Genomic DNA, 22,869 nt, shown 5'->3' with positions numbered 1-22,869 from the left:
GCTTAGATTAATTGGCCTAGAATGAAAACTTTCTAGAGCATTTTTTCAAATTTTATTTTTTTTGTGATTGTTCTTCAGAATGAAAAGAGTGTACATTTAAAAATTTGTGTCAAACAAATGTCTCTAACATAGTTTTTGAAGATGGATGCATTATACTACTGTACAACCGTTGCATGAAATCATTCTCCTGTATATATATATAGGAACATATTTTAGTGGGGTTGTAGCCCTATCAAAATAAGTAAAGCCTCACTTAAAAAATTACTGAGAATTGCAGTTCTTATGTCGGAAAACATTGGATTTGATCACCTTAGCCAAGGCCATGTGGTTATGAAAAAAGAAAATACAATTTCAAGACAAAAAAAAGTGTATATAGAACCACATTATCTAGTCTTCCATTTCACCCTAAAAATAAATGTATACGTATCTCACAAGATTTGACAATGTTTCAAATTTCAGAGTCAGTGTTAGGAATTGATTTAGAGCCATCATAAAGATTTTCAATGCCCAAAGCGCTCTCCAAATGAAGATTCGAGGTGAGACTTTAAAGCAACCAAACACTAACAGCTATAATGAATATTAATATAGGTGTGATCCTAGACGTCAGATCTTTAACGAGTGGTTCAAAATACATATCGCTATTTTAATTTTAATATTTGTTTTTATAATTCAAATTAAAATGAAATTTTGGGTGTACATACCTAATACTATTGAGCACAATATAAAAATATAAAAAAAATATTTTGAAGAATTTAAAATGATCAAATTAACCCCATCATTTTTCAGAGATATTTTAATCATTTTATATGTTAGAAAATATTTGTTTTATATTTTTTCTTGTACGCCCTATTTTCTAGTACACGCCTAAAATTTCATCATGATCTAATTTTTTAAAAAACAGATTAAAATTCAGATAGTGATATGTATTTTGAACCATCTGATGAAGACCTAACAAGTGAGATTCCATCTATATTAATATTCATTATAGCTACCACATGTTTTGTTACCTTTTCCCATATATATATATATATATATATATATATATATATATATATATATATATAAAATGTTATGTTATGGTGCTCACACTACGGAGAAATTTATCATTATACTCAATAATGTTTGACACTTCTATACCCTTGTTTTATATATGGAGCATTTTTTTAATAAACCGTAATGGATGGTGGGAAAACACAGCAGATGGCACGAAACTACATCGGATGGCGCCATCTATTGCGGGTCCATTCAATAAACCTCCAAGGACATAGCAAGTCTGTGAGGGAGGCAAAACACTGTAGTAAGGGATAAAAAAAAAAGCCGATCTGATCAAGATCGGGAATCAGCAACCATAGTCTGGATCCTACGAAAAAACAAGATTTGCCTGATTCCTATAAAAAAACGCTAAGTTTGACCGATTTTAGGGCAAGTCTCACTGATTTCATACATGAATAATGAAACTATCTTGTGATTTTCACTTTTTGATGCATTATTGAAGCATGACAGGCTTTGCAGAGTATTATTGCTCACAATAATTCATTAAAATGTTATAAAATGGGAGATTGGATCAACGGTTTTGCAAAAAATAGGTGGAGTTCTCAACTTTTCGCTTTGCATGATTTAGACCTGATTTAGTGAGTTAGTTTACGTAAAATCAGAGGGTTGATTCAGAGGATTGCATAAGTATTTTTTCTGATCCAACTTTTCTTATGCTCGATTTTTTAAGAAATCGAGCTCAGGTTACGTCTCTGAGTTCAATCTACCAAACTTATGATTTTTGCTGAAATTGAGCATCAAAATGCATGATTTCTTAAGCTTTTTGAAGCTCTTGATGTTCATCTGATGATTGTATAATTTAATTTTATCATTAACAAGTATTTGTTTATCAATTTATGAAGAAATCGTGACTGTATCATGAAGAAACCTAAGTTTCAATTAAAATCCGCCTTTTCATGATTTAGAGCCGATTTAGTGAGTTATTTGGATCAAAATCAGATGATTTTTGAAGTTCAATGTGTGATTCAGATGATTGTAGAAGTATTTTTTCCAATTCAACTCTTCTTTAGCTCGATTTTTGAAGAAATCGAGTTCAGGCAATGTATTTGAGTTCGAAGAAATCGAGCTCGATTTTTGAATAAATCGATTTTTTCTTGTATAATTAATGTTTGATTTTTAACAAATTTTTGTTCATCAATTTATGAAGGAATCGCGACTGATTCACGATGAACCCTAAGTTTCATATAAAATCCGCGATTTGGTTAATTTTAGGATAAATAAGTGGTTTTTGTGATCAAAATAAGAGGGGTTTTGAACTTTAAAGTGTTACTCAAAGGATTGTAGGCATATTTTTTATGATTAAGCATTTATTTTGGTCGATTTTCCTATTTTTCTGAACTAGATGTAATGGATGCAAATATCAAATATGTAATATTATTACTTGAATTTTTATGAAGATTGTGGCATTTCATTCTATTCCCTTTCTTCTATGACTGTAAATGCTAATAATGTAATGCTTTTATTAAGTTTCATAGTTTTCTGTATTCATGTTTCATTGCCATCATTTCATGGTTTTGTGCTTGTAGTCTTTCTGATTTATTAACATTGTAAGTCTTTTGAAGAGATGATGACATCTTAAAGTATTGAATGGGGCAAAAGTTTTATAATTTGTTGGCAAAAGAGATGATGACATCTAAAAGTTTTAATTTTATCGTCATTTTTTTTTTATGCACAAAAGTGTATCTTCCTAAATCTAGATACGTAATTAAATTTTGATTGATACATCAAATGACTGTATGTTTTTGTTTTTCTTAGTATAAGAATATTTTTTTCTATTTTCATCTAATTATAATCTATGATAATTCTATGCTTCTCTTTTTCTGATGTAAATTTAATGGTTAACAATAGTTTATAAGGGGAAGAACATCTCCATTTTGCATATTGATGCAAAGAAATGAAAGTTCTTAATGGAGTACGCACATTTTTTATTGGATTCCTAAAAAACAACATTTATAATGAATTTTAGTTTTTATTTTTTATTTTTTTTAAGGCTTAATCCCACCTATTCGGCTTATTTCTGATTTCGATCGCCTATTCACTGATCTGGGTGGGTTTTTGGGGTTCCCGATCCGAGGCACCGATTCGATTTTTAAACCACTGACTGTAGCATTTCGCCTATAGGCATTTTAGGTTTTTCTTATATATATATATATATATATATATAGCGGATAGCAAAACATAGTGCCACAACAAAAAAGACACGTTCTACTTTTCTAAATAATAGTTTACTTCATAATAATATAAGTCGAATGCTAACTTTAAATCTTAAATATATATCTTTACAAGTATAATATGAATTTATCAGTCAAATTGAAAAATTATAATTTTTAAGTTTCATTTGTTCTAATTTAATATAAGTTAAATCGATTATTCTTATACGTTTTTCACTAGGTATCTCTAGATCCACTTATCAGTGGCATCTAAACTCATCGCACAAGGTAAGCTGGCAACTCAAAATCTCACCATCACAAACATATGATTTTTTTACTATAAAAGAATTCAAATGACGTGGTAAGCACATGGATTCCGCTAGTAATTATATATGTGTGTTAGGTTGATAAGGCAGGTTGCATTCCCTCCGAGTACTATCTTTCTTCAACTTTAAAAATACTTCAAGCCACAAAGGTGGAGCCGCATGCAATAATTACAGCTCACCTTTAAACTCTCTCAACCTTCACCTTTAGTTTGGACTTTCCTTACAAAAATATGTAGGACTGTCTAAGTGCATTTTCTTTTTGCACCCCACCCAATCCAACTTAAAAGTTGAGATATTTGATTTCTCTATCGAGGACCCTCCAAAAGAAAATTGGAGATTGTGAAATTAAATATACTATGAAAAAGTATATAATAAAAAAAGGCATGGTTAGAGCTAATGCTCTATACAATCGACGTAAAGCGTACCTTCAAATAGTGTCAAGAATTGTGTTTTCAATATTGGAAAGCGTACCTTCAAATAGTATCAAGAATTGTGTTTTTAATATTGGAAATCTTTGTGATAATCTTAAAATATATTTTTCTCGTTAATTATAAAAGTTAAACCTTAAAAAATAGTGTAGATCGAGCATATCTATGAAAACTTAAAAACCTTGAAACGTGACAGTCCGAAAATGCGTTACAAGATGCACTATTTTTAAAACTTGAAATCCATTTTTTTCTCATGTGCGTGCATCTTGATGTCGAGATGATCAATTTGATGATATTTGAGTATCAAACAACCTCTTCTAGTGAATTTTTTGAGGTGGGCTCTAATTTGACTCTTTAGAGCGTCGGGTCTATATAAACTTTTAAGTTCAAGAAGATCACAATCGCTGTAGAATGGGACGGCTGGATGTGCACTATGTATCAGTTTAATGACTGATGAATTGTTTTCAAGCTTTGTGGACACCATTGCGCCATATAATTATTTCAAACTTTGTTGTATACTTCTAATTCTATGGCTTGATTTCAAATGGAAAAATGTTTATCTAAACAATCAAGCCGCACCTCTAAAATTAATTAGAAGAAATTGTTTTGATGTCAAAAAAACTTTCAAATTCGATTATCTCGACCATGACATACATGGATGTAAAAAAAAAAACTTAAAATCTTCAAAATAGTTGTAGTGTATTTTCTAGCCTGTCAATTTTCAAGATTTTCATCTGCTCATAGATTTGTTAGATCTATGCTTTTTTTTAGTTTTAAATTTTATAATTAGATATAAAAATAAATTTCCATCTTCCATACTCGAACACCATCTTTCAACACTATTTGAGGTGCACCTTACTTTGATTGTTCAGGCCTCAGCCTTATACAAACCACCATTTTATATTATAAAGAATTAGCATTGTATCATACAATCCTCGGAGATATTCTATTCCCCACATCAAGAAACGCAGCATTACATTATTTACAGTGCAATCAACCTTTCTTCCACGTCCATCTCTAAAAACCAACACATCCACAACCAAGCTTCAACGCACTCAATGAGAGATCTCCCTATGCATGCATGCATGCATGCATAACACACGTGCATACAAAAACACACACTCGTACACGTGCAACCACACACAACCTTAGGAGAGATAGAAGGGGTATCACACACCCGCACTGCCAACAGAGATACAGAGAGAGACCATGACACCCACATACTGGGGGAGAGTATCACACACAAGCACGAGAGAGAGAATGAGCAAGAGAGGCTTACGGTCGCCCGACCGGTGTGGCGGTGATGGAGAGCCACCGGCTACAAATGTACACAGAACAGAAGGCTTGCACCGCGGTGAGCAGCAGCAGTGCCACCGCCGCCAGCACTGTGAGCCCCCTCCACCACCCATAAACATATTCTCTCACAAACTTAGCCATCACCACCCTCCACCTCCTCCCATAGTACTTGTTAACCTCCTCAATCACTCTATCCAACCCCTCAACCTTAGTGAGCCTCACTGATCTGCTCATCCCATTCCATAATTCAGCCGCCTCTTCATCACTCTTCAAACGGTTCAGCAAAATCCCTCTCTCTCTCATCAAAGCCACATCTTTCTCGGTGTCGATGATCCCATTCATCAGCTCGGTGTATCGGGTGAAAATCAAAGGACCTGGAGCTGATGCTGCCTCAAAGGCCACGAGATTTCGAATAATTATCTCTGAGTTAACATCCAGAGAGATGGAAGGGAGAGAGAGAGAGCCTGTACTGGGGTCAAACTGGATCGAGGAGATGCCTCCTGTGGCAAGAGAAAGAGTGACACCGGCATTGCATAGGTCGGTGACGGAGGGGATATGGAGCTCCTCCATTAGTGGGGGCTTTGAGATCGAGGCCTCTTTGTTTGAGGAGGTCCCCTCGTCATTGTTCTCATCAGAAAATACAAGAAACTCCAATGGAGCTTTCAAGAAAGAGAAGAGGGGGAGACTGGTAAGGATCATCCATGGAAGCTTGAGAAGGAGCTTCAATGGCCTTGAGGTGAGAAGTCTTTGGAGTTGACGAAATGGGGAGGAAGACAGTATCGAGGAGAAGAATGCACGTAGAGAGCTCAAGAGCTTGCGGAAATGGTGGCAATGGCCAGTAGTGCTGGGCCCAGAGCTTTCTGGTTCAATGCCATCAGGTTCATCTTGAGCAAAGTCCTGATCCTCCTTTGAATTAGGCCATGGCACCATCATCCTATACAAGACGTCCAGCAAATGGCCACTCTCTGCAACCTCGCTGGCTGAGAAAGCCATGATTTTCATTGGTGAAATCTCTGCACAAAAACCAGACACCATTTCTGCCAAAGCCTTTTCAGCTCGACTAGAACCCCAATTGTTCTCTAACTCAAGAAGCTTTCTCAACAAAAACAGGGGAATCTGGTTTTCCATCATCATCAAATCCCTAACAATGGCATTATGGGCTGATTTCCTCCTAGTGAAATCAACCAAATGTGCCATCCTCGAGCTAACCCTAACAAGAGATCTCCCCTCTCCTTCATGAATGGGCGGCCCGTAGACCTTCAAAAACTCCAGCAAAAAGCAGGCATCAACAGCCATCATCCATGCCAGGGTTTCACCAATCAAATCAAGGTACCTGTGATAACAAGCCCTAATCCTGCGCTCGAATTTAGATATCTGATCCACCACGCTCTGCAACTTGAAGCTCTGCGACTTTCGCCATTTTTTCTGCGCTCGACGAGCAGCCGATAACTTATAGCGCTGCATTTCGTAGAGCTCTGGTTTCCAATGGTGGTAAGGTCCAATGGCGACGAGTTGGGGCTTGAAGGCCTCCGGTTTAATGGCGGAAAGGAGCTTTGGGACTGTGAAAATGGAGACTGGAACGCCATTATCGTCCTCTTCAAGCTCGTCTTCGTCAAGATGTTGCCTGATTTGGATGACCCAACGTTGTTCGTCAAAGCTATGAGACGACACAGAATCCTCCCGTCGAGAACCCATCGTTTTTGCCCTCTGAAACTTAGGAAATTACAGAAAGATCAAAGAAGCCAAGGGATCAGAGGGGGCCTTGTTCGAGATTGTGCTTATATAATGTGATGGTGGGCTATCTTGCAGGGGTGTTTAAAGTATAAGGCTGAAATTTTATCTTAAATATAATTTTGGTGTAAAATTATTTTAGGATGGATTGAAAATTTATTTTTATCTCTAATTATAAAATTTTAAATTTTTAAAATGGTTCAAATCTAATAGATCTATAAATACTTCAAAATCTTGAAAATATATTGTCTAGATAATGTGTTACAAGATACGATATTTTTAGGACTCAAATTATTTTTTTTTTTCATATTCATATATCCCAGATGTCAAGATGATCAATTAGAGGGTTTTCACCGTCAAAGTAGCCTTTCATGATGGATTTTTGAAGTGACCTTAATTCTACATTTTAAGGATGCAACCTTATACAAACCTTTTACATCTTTAAAATACTCAAATGAAAAAGTTTATGTAAAGGCAAGGCCCTAAACAATCAAACTAAAATGCTTAGAAGAAGTTGTTTTGATGTCCAAAAATCATCAAATCAATCATCTCGACCTCAAAATTGGATTTCAAGTCTTGAAAACAATGTATCTTGTAATATATTTTTTGGACCGTGATATTTCAAGATTAAGTGTTCATAGACTTGCTCCCTCTATGCTATTTTTTATGCTTTAAATTTTTTAATTAGAGATAAAAATAAATTTTCAGGCCATCACAAAGATTTCTAATGTCGACATAACATCTTTCAACACTATTTCAAGGTGGGTGCGCCTTACTTTGATCATTTACATACTCAGCCTTATACAAACCACACCCTTATTTAAATCAAGGGCGTGGTATTTGCTTCTTTTATATATATATAGGTCATGACAGTTTTTAGACCGTTATTTAAATCAGGGGGTGGTATTCGCTTCTTCTTCTTTTTTTTCATAAGTCATGACAGTTTTTAGTTGCTGATTTCATTGGATTTTCTGGCTAATGCCTGAGAATTCCGCCATGATTTTCCGACGGTCTTCTCTTTGGGGAGTTTTAACTTTTAAGATTAATTACATTCTGTAATTCAATGTGGTGTAACGGGTGGTGGCTGCTGTGGGAACGATTAGGGCCTCGGTTTAATTATGTAACTGGAGAAACACGTGACCATTTTACTTCTAGATTTAAAATGAGTATGGAGTCTCAAATTGTTAGAAACGATTATAGGCTATATCATTGCCATTTCTTGGAGAAGAAATAAAATAAATATAGGTAGTAGACCGACTCATATGTAGATGTGTGTCCTCTCTTCATTTTCTATTTTTTTTTATGGATTTTGCATCTAATATACTAGCAATAGAATGTGAGCTGCACGTTTAAGGAATGCTCTATTTTCATTAGTAATGTACAAAATTATTATTAAAAAATTTCATCAGCAATAGAATATGACTATTTTTATGGTTCTCAACACCATGTTGAACAACTTTGTTAGCCAGTAATACACCAAAAGGATATAATTGAAGTAGTTTGCAAAGATATAGGGACTTATTGCCTCATTGAAGATATGGTCTTTAATAGAGCAGAATGAAAAATCAGGATTTATGTAACTCATCTCAATTAATTGGAAAAAATCTAAGATGATGATGTGATGATTATTAAAAAAGTTATATGCATTTTTAATATAAACATTTCATAGAGTTGAAAAGGATACAGTTCTATGAGTCCATGTAGAAAATGAGTCGACACTTAAAAATCTATTTTTGAAATAGATTTTTTGACCCAATTTTTAAGGACATGTAATCTCTAACCTTGTGATCATGAATATACAAAAATAAATAAATTTTAAGAAAAAAAAATAATAACCTATTTGCATCCATCTTTAAGATGAATGCTTTATATCTTGGGACCACATATTGTAAAAATGCGGTCCAACCCGCATGAAACAATTTTCCATTTGTAAATGTTTTACACCGCAACTTTGAAGTTTCAATGTGAACTAATAAGTTGCTAAGAAAAATTTCAGCCTCTTCTTCCCTCCTTTTAAAAGATTATCTTTCTTAAAGAATTGAAGAAGACACATACCTAAATTCTCTCCTCTTTCTCTTCTCTCATATACTCTCTGCTTTAAAATCTTACTCCTCTCTCTTTCAAAGTGCAAACTTCAATTCTTTATCTAAACCAATGCTTCTTTATTTTCCCCTTTAAACACATATTGCCGCTATTTCTCTCTCACAAAAGCACATATTTTAACTGTCTTTCCTCTTTAAACCTACATGTCCTATCTCTCTCTCCTTTAAACCCTCGTCCTCCTCTCTCTCAAAAGTGCAAACTTCAATTCTTTATTTAAACTACTACTATCTGTATTTTTCAATAAACCCATATTGCCTGACTCTTTATTTTAAAAATGCAAACATTAACTCTCTCATAACTATTCGCCTCTATTTTGCTGTTAAACCTATATTTCCTCTCTTTTTTCTCTGGAAATAAAATTACTTTATTTGATAAAAATGGTATACTCTCACGAAAGCTATTAGTGACCTCAAATCTCTCTCTCTCTCACTCACTCTCTCTCTCTATCTCTCTCTATTCATTAGATAATATTATAAATTAGTTGGCAATTAAATTTTGTGCTTCAATATTATATTGATGTATCCTTAATTTTATCATTTAAATATATTTATAAATCTGTAAATTATTTATTAATTTAGGTGATTTTTATCAATACAAAAATATAAAATTTAATGTCTTACTTTTTGAGTAAAAACTTGATTTTCAAATATGAAATAGAAATAAATATGTAAAGAGTATTATTTCAATTGATTATGACCATTTTAGTAAATATAAATTTGATATAATATAATTTTAATAATATTAATTCGAAATAAAGAAAACTAATTTAATAGTAATTTTAGGATCAATTGAATCCATGCAAATAAAAAACAGGATCATGTACCCTATATATATGCGCCTACAACAAATAACATCCTAAAATTCAAAAGTGACCGATCATTTTTTGAAAATCCCGTATAAATAATAGAGAACGAGACGAAATTCTTCCATTTTATTTGGCATGTTTAGATTGAAAATCTTATATTTGAGTCTTTAATAAATAAATTGTAAACTTGTCTTATCTCTCATCTCATTTCTAATGGAAATGGACTATCATAACCTTCTATTGTATAACCTAAGCTTAGTATGCTGCTCATCGTATCTTATTTTTATTGGATATTTTACCTAAATTAATTCCCTTTTCCCTACCCAAAACTATGATTTGATATCATATTCAAAAACAAAAATGGGTAAACTTATCATTCATAAGTAATGCTATTAACAATGTATCTAATTGTTTAAAAAGGTTAAATTTTAATTTCATAGCTTAATTAAATTTAAGTTTGAGAACTGATTTTACTCAAGATCCATCATGAGTAGATATCTTATATGTCGGATTCATGAGAAGTTTTGAGAAGGTTTTATGTTGACTGCCTACCTAATATAACCCAGTCCTTTTACCTGGGGTTGGGACATGTTAAAGGAAATTTTTATTATGTGCACCTTGTTGAGAAAAATAAATATCCCGAATTTCATGTAATTTGGATTTATAAAATGAGGTTGTAACAGTCAGATCATCTTAAATTCAATCTGAGCCATAGAGGTTATATTATTCTACCAGCTCATGAGCAGACAGGGACAAGATATTTTCCTTCTCTCTCTCTCTCTCTCTATATATATATATATATATATATATATATATATATTGAACCAATTTTTTGGATAACGACATAATATAACTACATTACAATTATTATTAAAGAAAAGTTTTTCAAAGATACTCCCCCTTAAAATGTTTCTTAAAAGAAGAAGTCCTTTAAAAAAAAAAAAAACCATTATACGATGAAGTTTGTATAGGCTTAGGCTTTAAACTCGCACTAGCAAAAAAATGTAAAAAAATATATTTCAAATAAAATAAAATAATCAAAATACTCTTGAAAGTTTCAAGGGGTATTTTGGTCATTATATTTTATCAAAAATTTATTTTTAATATTTTTGTAGGTGCGTCCCAATGAGAAGATAACATGTACCAAATTTCATATTCATATAATCTATATAAAAAAAATAAAAATAAGATACTTTGAGACGTCAATCTAAGATCAAACGATGAGTGGCTTTCTTGATCAAAATTGGACGGCTGGATGGTAGGGGAAGCATAGATCTTCTATGCTGCAGGGGAATTATAGAAGACAAGCTTTCTATGCTTCTCCTACAACATAAAACTTATATACTTTCCCTTATCCAACCGTCCATTCTGAATGGAGGGTTACAACATAAAACTTATATACTTTCCCTTATCCAACCGACCATTCTGAATAGAGGGCTCATATTGCCGTAATCACAATCTCACATCTTTACACTATTTTATTTTTATTTGTTTTTTATTTTAACATAAAAATTTGTACGCTCAATCCTTTATTAAACTCGCACTAGCGAAAAATATAAAAAAAAATATTTTCAATAATATAAAATGACAAAAATACCCCTAAAAATTTTAAGGGGTATTTTGATCATTATATTTTATTGAAAAATTATTTTTAATATTTTTTATAGGTGCCCAACAATGAGAAGATGACACGTACCAAATTTCATAATCATACAATTTGTATAAAAAAACTAAAAATAAAATACTTTGAGACGTCAAATCTAAAATCAAACCGTGAGTGGCTCTCTTGATCAAAATTAGATGGCTGGATGGTAGGGGAAGCATAGATCTTTTATATTGTAGGAGAAGTATAGAAACCTTTCCCATTATAGAAACATTTCTCTTCTATTAGTAAGCATATTCATATTGTACATATGCGGGTCCCTCTTAATCTATTTTAAAGATGGATTTTTAATCCAAAAGCTTTTTTTCAACTAATTGGCAAGATGATAGTGAATATGAAAAATAAATAAATAAATAATAACATAAATCAACATTTAAAATATGATTCTTTTAGAAATATTTCTACCAGTGGGATTTTTTAAAACATCGAATGCGGGCTCCTGCGGCGACTGACTTTTCCTAACAGCTTTTTTAGACTTATATAATTTCTTCCCATTAATGCAATTTTTGTTTCGAACGTTTCTTCCCATTAATGCTATTGATGGGAATTTTTTTATTTAAAACAAAGGAGAGTAACTTCCTTCTTAGGAAGAGAAAATTGCATTTATCATACAAACGTTTCATTTCCGATGCGATAAAAAGTGAACTTTTACGGTGGAGGAAAGGGGGGGAAATAATTGGACCATCTTCTCAACGTCCAGTCTTCATTCATCCCATTGGTCACTTATAGTGATAAAGTAAATTCTTTTTTCTTTTTATTAGTATCAAAATTTCAAGATTCAGATATAATCCTTTAAGAGGGAGTGTTTTTTTTCTCAGTTTTCGTTTCCCACAACTTGCATTTATTTTCTTCTATTATTGATCTTCGTTAAAATATGTAAAAAAAGTTATTTATGTAGGGACTCTAAAATTTTTCTTAAAATATGATATGCTTAATTTATAGGTAGAAATTACAAAAAATGACGGTCAACTCACATGTTTTTATTTTTTCTAAAATTGCCCACTGTTTGAAGATTCCATCCTCAGATCGAGTTTTAATTTTTTTGTTTTGTTTTTACATTAGTAGGGAAACTAAAACTAAAATTAAAAAACAAAAAAAAAATGAAAATCCAGTCTGAGGATTCTCGGAACGAGAGAAAATTTTGAAAAAAAAAACCATAGTTGACCTCTTTGTAATTTTTGTCTATAAATAGAAGCATTTCGTATTTTAAGAAAAAATTTAAGAGTCCATTTGTAAATTACTCTAAAAATAAAAATAAAGGTTTTGGACCTATTTTCATCTAGAAGCTTCACCTCACACAATCTCTCTTTTTAATGGCATGCCTGCCCAAAAGGGGAGCAAATAGTGATTGGTAGATAGTGGTTGCACCAGGCCATTAATTTTCCTAATGCTCATCAATTTTTACATCAAGGTTTTAGTATAGAATGAGAAATCATGTCCATGGGTGCAAAGCTTCCTATTTTTATGAGAAAAAATCTTTTAGCCTTTCATCTCAATTCCATTTTCTATTTTTATGTGAAATTGCTTGTTTCTTGATGGTGTAAGGCATTTGTGATTAGTTTCTCCAGTTTGCCATTTATCTCATTCTTATAAAAATAACAAGGAAGATACTTTTCTCCAAGCTGACTTCCAAAACTTCTTTTGTCTTCCTATTCTAGTCATTTTTTGCTCTAGCCAGTGATTTTAAAAATGGATCGGTGACGTAGATCGGATACACTAAAAACAGGTCTGGATCGGTGAATCGACAGTCCGGATTGTCATTTTACTGTGTGCAAAAAATACTAAACCCGTGAAAAAACAAGTGCAAAAACAGTGAACCGGCCAAAAACAGGATTGGATCGATGAATTAGTGGTGCTGATCGGCGTTTTACAGTAGAGAATAGCCATTTACTATGTGGAACTGCCGGTTCCCTTCTAAATTTGATCATTTTCGTATATATACTCAAAACTGGAATGACGTAACCGATTCTCAGGTTGGATTGGACGATTCCATGCCGACCTGGCATTTTTTAAATCACCGGCTCCAGCTAACATGTCTCAGCTACATGCTTCCTCAAGAGATGCTTGGCGAAGTGCATCACCCATGTCACCAATCACCACCCCCCATATATAATGAGACTTATGGACGGCTATGTAACTGCCACAATAGGTTATTTGCTCGATCACTTCTGTGTGCCCTGTGTTAGTTGCTCCATTCCTGCTATATTGGTTTGAAGAAGGCTGGCGTTGCCGTAGTCTGGGTTTGAATTTGGCTTCTTGTTACAAGGTTTGGCTATGTGAAAAATTAGCCCCCATACAATCTGTGTCAAACTGTGGTTTGGCGCTGGTGGTGTCTCGACAGGAATTCGGTAGTGTGCCAACCACCTTGAGGATTAGTCGGAGCAAATCATAACCCAAGGGATTGAAAATAATGAATTGAGACTGAACTTCACCACCTTTGAGGGTCAAATTAGTGACTTGGAAGATGACATGGAGGACAATTGTAGTGCTTATGATACTCATATGGAAAGAATTTATGGATGACATGAAAGTCTTCACAGCTCTTACAAAGCGAATATTGGGAACTTGCAAGTATGATGGTGCCGAAACCCAAAGGATCGAAGAGAGAGAGGCACATATGTAGATCTTCTCAGGCTGCTTGATCTGCAAGAGTGGACACAAGCCTAAAGATTTCCCACAAAAGCAACTCTTAAAAGTAGTTTAGCTCATTTAGGAGTCTCATGGACAAGTATGTCCAATGCAACTAATAAATGCAATGCAGTTATAAGAGACCGGAGGCCATACGCATGAACATGTGGACAAGTGATAAAAGAGGTGCAGATATATGGCTAAATTGGTAAGACTTGTTGGACCATCAAGACCAACATACCAAAGCTGGTTGGTCAAACTATGGATAGATTTGCCCGACAGGTTATGGGTGTGGAACATGTTAAGAGATGTTTGAACATGGACCTACCCTAGAGCAAGCGTACTTAAATTTGAAATGTTTCGTTGCCCCAATATGGGCTTGTGCAGCAGTGGTCTTTTGAGAGAGGGTGAGTTACATTTTTTTTTTGGGTAAGTTAAATAGGTAAGGGGATTTAGGGCCCTAAGCTTTGGTGAGAATTAAGTCTGAGATTTAATCATAAGACTAATTGATACTACCATGAAAGCCCCAAAGGGTGAAGGTAAATGTTTGTCCCTTACCAGGGTATTAAGAGTATGTTTGAAGTGGGGTGCATAGGCAATGATGACCGAAGGAGTACATTGACTGGACGTGTAAGAGCCCCCTCCTCCTCTTTGATGATTCATGTGGGACCTTATTAATTAAGGGGTAAGGTGTGGTGTACCTGCTAAACTCGGTGGCCAGCAGCAATGGTGTGTAGGCCTTAATGGTCAATGTAAATAAGGTGAGTGTGTAGGTAAGTTGTGGACCATATATATAGACCCATTGTCCAAACTATTGAGAGACATCCATTGCTTTATAAGGGGCATCTTCAAATAGTATCAAAATATGATGTTTCAATATCAAAAATTTTTATGTTTATCTGAAAATTTATTTTCATCTCTAATTATAAAATTTAAAGTTTAAAAATAACGTAGATCGATCAAATCTATCAACACTTGAAAATCTTAAAAATTAACGGCCTAGATACTACATTATAAGATATTCTATTTCCAATACTTGAAATCTATTTTTTTCTTATGTCCATACATCTTGAGGTCGAGATGATTGAATTTAAGGTTTTTCAACATCTAAGCCACCATTTCTAATGAGTTTATTTTTGAAGTGCGTCTTAATTTGATTGTTTGAGGTATCACCCTTATACAAACTTTTTCCTTAGAGAAAAAGGTTATTAGATAACCAAACTCATTAGACAATGTTTCGAGAAGTCGTTAGCGCCATCGCAACATAGAGAAAAATACTAGAAATAAATCTTTCAAAAAGTAACATTTCATTTTTAGTGGTCTTCCCAAACATACAGTTTAATTGGCAATTCAGTCTTATTAAAAGAGTTTAATTTCATATGAAGTATGATGTAACTCAAACACGTTAAGAACATAGAAAATACGACCACTCACTAATAATGACTGACATAGAAATCTTCAAATGACTTGCAAACAAGTAAAAAAAAGAAAAGGTTATAGAAGCAAATGAAAAGTAAGTAGCCACTTTTGATAAGGTCTATGACTAACATTCGTGTAAACTAAAAAGGTCGTCCGGGCGGTCCAGGCGGCCCATAAAACTGTGGGCAGCACCCTCCACAACATGCTTGAAATAGCCAGCAGCAACACAAGATCTGTAGCCTGTAGCATTGTACATTAAAGCAATTAGTATTTGATATTCTTAAACCAACTTCAAATCCATCTCGAGGTGTTCATGAACACTATGTACGCCACTTGAAAAGTCTAAAATCCTTATAAGGTAGCCACCTAAAAATGAACAATTAAGGTGAAACTTTAAAATCCTTCGAAAAATGTTGTTTTGATGTTGGAAAATATCTAATTGATGATCTCCACATCAAGATGTATAGATTTGAAAAAATATATACATTTTAAGTCCTGAAAATAATGCATATTGTAACACAATATGTAATCTTTTATTTGCCAGATTTTCGTATATTTATAGATATGTTTCATTGGAACCCATTGTGCAGTTTAAAATTTTATAATTAAAGATAAAAATAGATTTTCGCACCATTCTAATAATTTTCAATAGAAATATTGTATCTCGTGATAAATTTTACGAGCGCACCTTAATTTAGTTGTTTAAGGTTGCAACCTTACGCAAACCACCCCATATATATATCTATAAACATTTTAAACATAAGGTTTCCTTATTACGTGAGCAGTGCATATGTATGACTAGTGAAGCTGACATGAATCTTCCAAATTTTTAGACAATTTCGGCTGATCGGTTTATTGTTGATCATCTCAAGGATATGGAGTTGGGTGGCAATGGACCTAAACCCAACGAGGTGAAAGTTGGACTATGTGATCGAGTGATGTATTTAAATTAAAAATTTTCATATTTTTTATTACTCTTACACCGGCAAGACCACTTATAATGTCCAATTACAAATAAATAACTCTTGAAACAAATGAAGAAAAGAAGTGAAATACGGTTTTCAATTGCGACTACCATTGAATACAATTATTTAAATAAAAAATTTAACTCAGTGCTTTATGGGAATAGAAGAGCTCAACACAAAATTAAAATTTAAATAAGTAAAATTACCAGAGATTACCTCAATTGAGCATAGTACACCCACACCGAGTCTCCTCTTTCCGATGGTGCTCGAATCTATGATGGATCTATTGATTATTCTACTTATGACAAAACCTTCTCAAAAGCATATGGATCTCGATTTAAAACCAACTACCAAAGGTATGAATTCCTTAGTTTTACTCAAACCCTCTTTACTTGATTTTTAAAGAGAAAAATGCTCAGAAATCAAAGAGAGATGGGGAGATCTTTACTACCCCACAAAAATAAAGATCCAGCCTAGCATGGACATGCCAACTTTTAGAATCCACAAAAGAGAGATGTGATATATCCTAGCCCTAAGTGTACCACCGTTAGAGATATTGAGAGGCTAGATTGGGCCGTGGCCCCTTAGAATAACTTGGGAGAGAGAGAGATGTATGTTAGGTTGGGGCATGGCTCCCTTAGGAATCTTAGAGAGAGAAAATAACTCTTAAAAAGAAAAGAGAGAAGAGGTATAAAGATTTGGTAAGGGGAGAGTCTCTTTTTATAGATTTCTTATGTCTTAGGGTCTGTCTCAATTTGTAGGATCAAATCTTGATTATCGATTTAAAGACACTTGTATAATGAGAGATTCGATTAATCAACTTTTTAGATCCACCATCAAGATTCAAAAAAAGTGCTCGACCCTAGAAACTTATCCTCCATCTCCTAAACCTAATCCCATCAAATATTTAAATAAAGAAAATATTACTCATACTTTCTCATGTAGTAAATATTTATTCCCGATTCTTTTAGTCAAGCAATCTTGATAGTAAAGGCATTCCATTTTTGTTTTAATCAAAATCTCTATAAAACAATTTCCATAAATTTTCAATTTAATTGATTGCCTTGATTCACAAGAATAGAAAATAAAAAAGGACCCCCACTAAGTGGGGTGTGCTATCCATGGGCCGCTATGTGAACCCACACATATCACAATGGTAGACTTGTTAGGCCCCCATGGACCCTCTCAAATATTTATGAATTAAAATGATTTTTTTGTCACTTTGATTATTTAAAACATTGAGAGTTGATTTTATCTTATTTTATAGATCAAAATGATAAAAACAAAATATCAAGAGAATCACAGAAATTCAAATAAATATTCTAAAAATCATATAACATAAAATTAAATTAATTAATTTTGATGAGAATCGGACCCATCTAGGCCTAGGAATTTATCAATGTATTTGAGTACTCCATCTTTAACCGCGGACCACAATCCACACTAGCTTTCTCAAACTAACCCAGCAGTTCCCATGAGCCACAATCCACTATAGGGGCTCATGATTGAACCACTAAAGTCAACCAATAGGTTAGGGGACACAATCCTAATATGTAGATTTTAGGTTCTCCCCTAGAGACAAAAACTATGGCCTCCTAGACCATGCTACAACCACAACTCTATGGTGTATAGGGATAATCTTTCGCACATGTACACGTTTTGCCATCAATGGTGAATCATTAGCTCAATACGGCTATATATATATATATGCCGTGTGATGATACAACGATAAGGTTTTAGCCATATCTCTACAGGCTATTCATTACACACAAGGTTCACACAATCCTTCGACTCTTATCCGGGCATACTCCGACTTCATCAAGGGCTAATTCACTAAATCTTTCTCGGTTTTATCTCTATGCCTAGGTACCTTGGGGTTTTCCAACTTGACTGGCCTAACACGTTGAGCCTAGTCCTATTATCGGTAAATTACATTTGCCTAATATAGTCTACATGAGGACCACACTCCCATTGAGTTTATGTTTCACGACCTACAATGTTTATACGAGCTCTCATAAAGCCCTTAAAAGGCCACATAAACCCAACACTTGGGATCCGCCGGGTATACCCGACACGAGTCGGGTATGGGTCCAGTATTTGGACCTGATGGTTTAAGTCAGGTATGGGTCTAGTATTTAGAGCAATGGTTAGGGTCCGGGTACAAAACTTTGACCCGAACACTATATGGGTCCGGGTCCAAGTCCAACTGGACCCGAGCTGCACCCGATCCATACCCGTGAAAAGAAAAAAACAAGCTCATAGTGAGGGTGACAATGGACCTGAAACCCGACAAGTACGGGTATGGGGTCTAATTTTTGGATCCGACAGGTCAGGTTCGGGTCCAAGTCCAAAACCTAGATTCGAATCTATTCGAGTCTGGGTCTGAGTCTTGCCGGACCCAACCCACACGTAACCCGTTGCCACCCCTAATACAGAGCATGGATTATGGGACACATCAAATATTTGTCACATAGGTACAAGAGTCTGAGTCTCTCGGATCATAACTGTCTCTTCTACAGTCGATAGTTTTCTTGTTTTTGCATAGGCAAATGAATGATAAGTCACATTCCATTCGTAAACAAAGGAATGAACCTAATTAAACCTTCAAAAATTAGATGGATATGAGAGAGCGAGAGATACCAGTTAGAGAACTTACAGTTGTTCGAAACAACCAAACAGACCACCTCCCCAGTAGTTTCCAAGAATAGGAGGGCCGAAGCCCGGCCCTGGTCCGAACCCTGGAGGTCCAAAACCAGGACCACCCCCAAAACCAGGACCTCCAAAGCCAGGTCCGCCCCCTCCTCCTCCTCCTGGACCTCCAAAACCAGGCCCGCCCCCACCTCCTGGACCTCCAGGTCCCATGTTCAAGCTAAAATTTTTTAGGGCCAAGTAGTGAGAGAGAGAGAGAGAGAGAGAGAGAGAGAGAGAGAGTTTATGTAAAATAGAGAGTGCAGCTTACTTTAGGGGGAGAGAGTACGGGTTATATGAAATGGTAATTAGAGCGTACTTTAGAGATATGTGAGAGAGGAACCAGGGAGGCCATATTTATATCATTTAAACCAAAAGATTTCCCACTCCTGTGGGAGCACAGTATTTTGATTACTCCTTCAAGGATACCTTTTAGATCTTAAGTTTTGACAATGGAATTTCTACCATGCATAGCATAATCTCAGTAAAAAGTAAAATTTCCCAAATAAACAATCTAGGTATTAGAAAACCTAATACCTCAAGATTAAATAGTAAGTCCAATTTTTTAAGGGCTAGTTCTTAGTTTCACAAAACTCAAAATTCAACTCTTGTAAAAAATAACCATCTAATAATTGTTATATGATCCACAAACTTTAGACTAAAAAAAATCACCCTTTCAAGTATTTTGACTGAGGGAGTAGATATACAGTACATTCCTATAGGAGCACAATCTATGCAGTCATTACTTAAAGTGAAAAAAAATTTTGGTTTGAAAAAATAGAGATTTGGAACCTACTCTTCTTCCCTGCTTCACCAGTTAGTCAAAGAGGTGCAGTGCTCACCAAACATTCTTCCAACAACAATTCCTCTGCTCTTACCTTCCTTGCTAAGGATTACTGCATTTGGTAGTCTGGTTGGGGCTGGATATCCCTTGACTCCTGACTATTCAAAGTTTTTTTGAATCATCAGCAACAATTTTGGGAGAATTTAAGTGAACGTTTTTAAAAAATAATGGAACTTCGAGACCAAGTTTTTCGCACCTGTGAGTTAGGGTGCAAACATTGTGTTTCAATCATATTTAGCAAGTCGGGGACTAATAATATATCAATAAGCCAAAAAATTGATAATAGATCAGTTTTATTTCAAAAAGTTGGAAGACAATATCGAGTGAAAAATACAGATCGTCAAAAAATATGATAAGTTATAGAATCGTGAATATTTTGGATTTGACTGAAAACAATGGAGTGAAAAAATCGGATATGTAAAAACAACATATTATAGGATTATGATTTGCAATTATTGTATAGATTTATTAAAGCCATTAAATAATAATTTTATGGCCTTACATGGTGTCGTTAGAATAACAAATAACTCTAGTAACAATGCTTACTCTATTGTTCATGCTCCGTGTCCTTCAGAACCGTTTTTAATCTGCATAATAGTAACTGCATTAATAAATAACAAGAACTGTAAACCAAAGTATAGGATTATTTCTCAAAGGAACAAAAAAATAAACAAAGACCATCAATATAGAATTGGAGTTAGTTAAAACAAAACACAAAAGCCCAAATATATAAAATAGTGTTCCATCCAAAATGCAATATTGTATACACTTATAAAAAATAAAATAAAATAGGAAATTAATCAAACTTCTCCACGGATAAAGTAAACAACGAAATACTTAAGCAAATTTGAATCTCACATTGAATTCTCAACTACCTAAATCTTTAGTATCATTGAATCTCTCTCTTGCTCTATATAAGGTCGCTCTGGATTTAAAAAAAACAATATTTCATTGGGTTATTCGTTTTCTAACTTTACCTATTACTTTGAGATTTACGACCGTTTGGATATCTTATTTTTGGGAGCATATATTGCTCATTTTCTCGTACAATTTTGTTAGGGGAATTTATTGATGAAATTTTTAACAAAATTTTTTATTAAATCAAGATTCTTAATTTATTCTCACTGTTAATGTGATTATCTTTAAACCAAATTCAATAATATAAGGAAAAAGTTTACATAAGGTTGCAACCTTAAATTGTAGAATCACATATGCACCTCAAAACTCCATCATAAAAGGTTGTTTTAATGTTAAAAAACTCTCTAATTGATCATCTCGACATCGAGATGTATGAATATGACAAAAAAGAAGATATTTTGAGTCTCAGAAATATTGCATCTTGCAACACATTATCTAGACCGTCTATTTTTAAGATTTTCATATATTTATAGATCTACTTGATTTTAATCATTTTTTGAGTTTAAATTTTATAATTAGATATAAAAATAGGTTTTCAAATAATCCTAAGATTTTTTTATGCCAAAATCGCATGTCGTGATAAAATTTGGATGTGCGCCTTAATTGGATTATTTAAGGTTGCAACCTTATAGAAACCGCACCCATAATGTTAAGTTCATAAAGAAATAAAGTTATATAGAATAAATATTTTAGAAATTATTGTTTTGAAAAAAGTTAAAATGAGGATTTACGTTGATTCCATTAAAAGACATGATTTTTTAAGATCGTTTGAAAACTAGGAGCTCCCAATGGATTTCAAAAAATTGGAGATTTTTTTATATAAACACAGACTTGTTAACTATAGTTTTAATAAAATGTTGAGAAATTAGCGAGCTCATCTGCCAAAGTAGATTTTCTCTCTATTCACCAACTGTAATGCCACTCTTCTACCCGTTAAGTTAAGAGAAAATCTCATCCATCACACTAAACCATCTCCAAGGAATTGAATTACGGTCCAAGCACCATTTTATAACATTGGAAGAATCCTTTTCAGCGATAAGATTGGGAGCCTGACTATCGACTTTCTGCGCACAAAACTTCAGGCCGAGGACTTCAATTCTAACCCTCTCGTTATCTAATAAGACTATTTATTTTTTTATAAAAATCTCACAATCATTTTTGACTGTTAGATATGAAATCGAGTGGCAGAGGTGTACATGAAGTTGGCTAAAAATTTTAAAAAGTTTATAACGTAACCCAACAGTTTATTTTTAATTATCTTTTTATCATAAATGACTTAGATTTCCTTTCCAAAAACACATGTCATATGTGACTTATTTGTTTCGTGTTTGAAATTTTTTTATATCTCGTTAAAACTGAACATCTGCGAGAACCTTGATTATTAAAGATCCAATATCTCATAAAATTGGTGAAATAACAGTGTTTGAAAATACAGATATTGTATTTACCCACAAAAAAAATTAATAATATGGATATTGTGTTACGTAGTGATGTTTTGGCATTCGAAAATGCGAATCAAGGACTCACCATGACCAAGGTACTAAGCTTTTGGCCGAGATGAGTTACTCGGGCAAGTTTGAGTGCTTCGCTTTAGTCCAACCCAATTTAAAAAAGCAAAATTATCATCATCAGAGTCTTTTCCCAACTATTCAGCGATCATTTATCTTCCTTATAGGGTGGTTACAATTTTTTGGTCATTAGATGTTGAATTAGACGACTTGAAGTGTGTCACAAAATTCAAGAAAAATTTGTTTGAAGTTTAAATTTAGTCAATGACATACTCATAACTACCAACTTTGAAATCTAAAAGATAAGAGTAATTGTGACCTCTTTGTACTATAAAGTAAATGAT

The 22,869-nt window shown here is 33.8% G+C and overlaps 2 protein-coding genes across 2 annotated transcripts; both read right to left on the bottom strand.

The window, feature by feature from the left end:
- Positions 1–4,881: 4,881 nt before the first annotated feature.
- LOC18442534 (transmembrane protein, putative (DUF247)) lies at positions 4,882–6,999 on the bottom strand. Its single transcript, XM_006852749.2, has one exon. The coding sequence runs from the start codon at positions 6,946–6,948 to the stop codon at positions 5,233–5,235; it is 1,716 nt and encodes a 571-aa protein (XP_006852811.2). The 5' UTR covers positions 6,949–6,999; the 3' UTR covers positions 4,882–5,232.
- A 6,369-nt stretch (positions 7,000–13,368) lies between these two features.
- Positions 13,369–19,610, bottom strand: LOC18440923 (uncharacterized). The gene is made up of 5 exons (XM_088856622.1): positions 19,575–19,610; positions 19,224–19,410; positions 16,784–16,839; positions 15,732–15,842; positions 13,369–14,198 (listed from the first exon to the last, which is right to left on the bottom strand). Exons 1-5 carry the CDS (start codon positions 19,608–19,610, stop codon positions 13,815–13,817), a joined length of 774 nt encoding a protein of 257 aa, XP_088712748.1. The 3' UTR covers positions 13,369–13,814.
- Between the last annotated feature and the right edge of the window lie 3,259 nt (positions 19,611–22,869).

The sequence above is a fragment of the Amborella trichopoda genome, chromosome 13 (genome assembly GCF_054954075.1).
Source record: "Amborella trichopoda isolate Santa Cruz 75 chromosome 13, AtrichopodaSantaCruz75HAP2 v2.0, whole genome shotgun sequence".
Taxonomy (NCBI): domain Eukaryota; kingdom Viridiplantae; phylum Streptophyta; class Magnoliopsida; order Amborellales; family Amborellaceae; genus Amborella; species Amborella trichopoda.
The sequence above is the reverse complement of the archived record's forward strand: the minus strand, read 5'-3'. Positions and strand labels throughout refer to the sequence as shown.

Excerpts from the sequence above, each read along its gene's own strand:
- LOC18442534 (XM_006852749.2), bottom strand. The coding sequence starts at position 6,948 with ATGGGTTCTCGACGGGAGGATTCTGTGTCGTCTCATAGCTTTGACGAA.
- LOC18440923 (XM_088856622.1), bottom strand. The coding sequence starts at position 19,610 with ATGGCCTCCCTGGTTCCTCTCTCACATATCTCTAAA. Across the intron at positions 15,843-16,783 it reads GTGTACTATGCTCAATTGAG|GCTACAGATCTTGTGTTGCT; the intron begins GTAATCTCTGGT and ends ACAATGCTACAG. Across the intron at positions 14,199-15,731 it reads CCTTTTTAGTTTACACGAAT|ATCAAGCAGCCTGAGAAGAT; the intron begins GTTAGTCATAGA and ends CCACTCTTGCAG.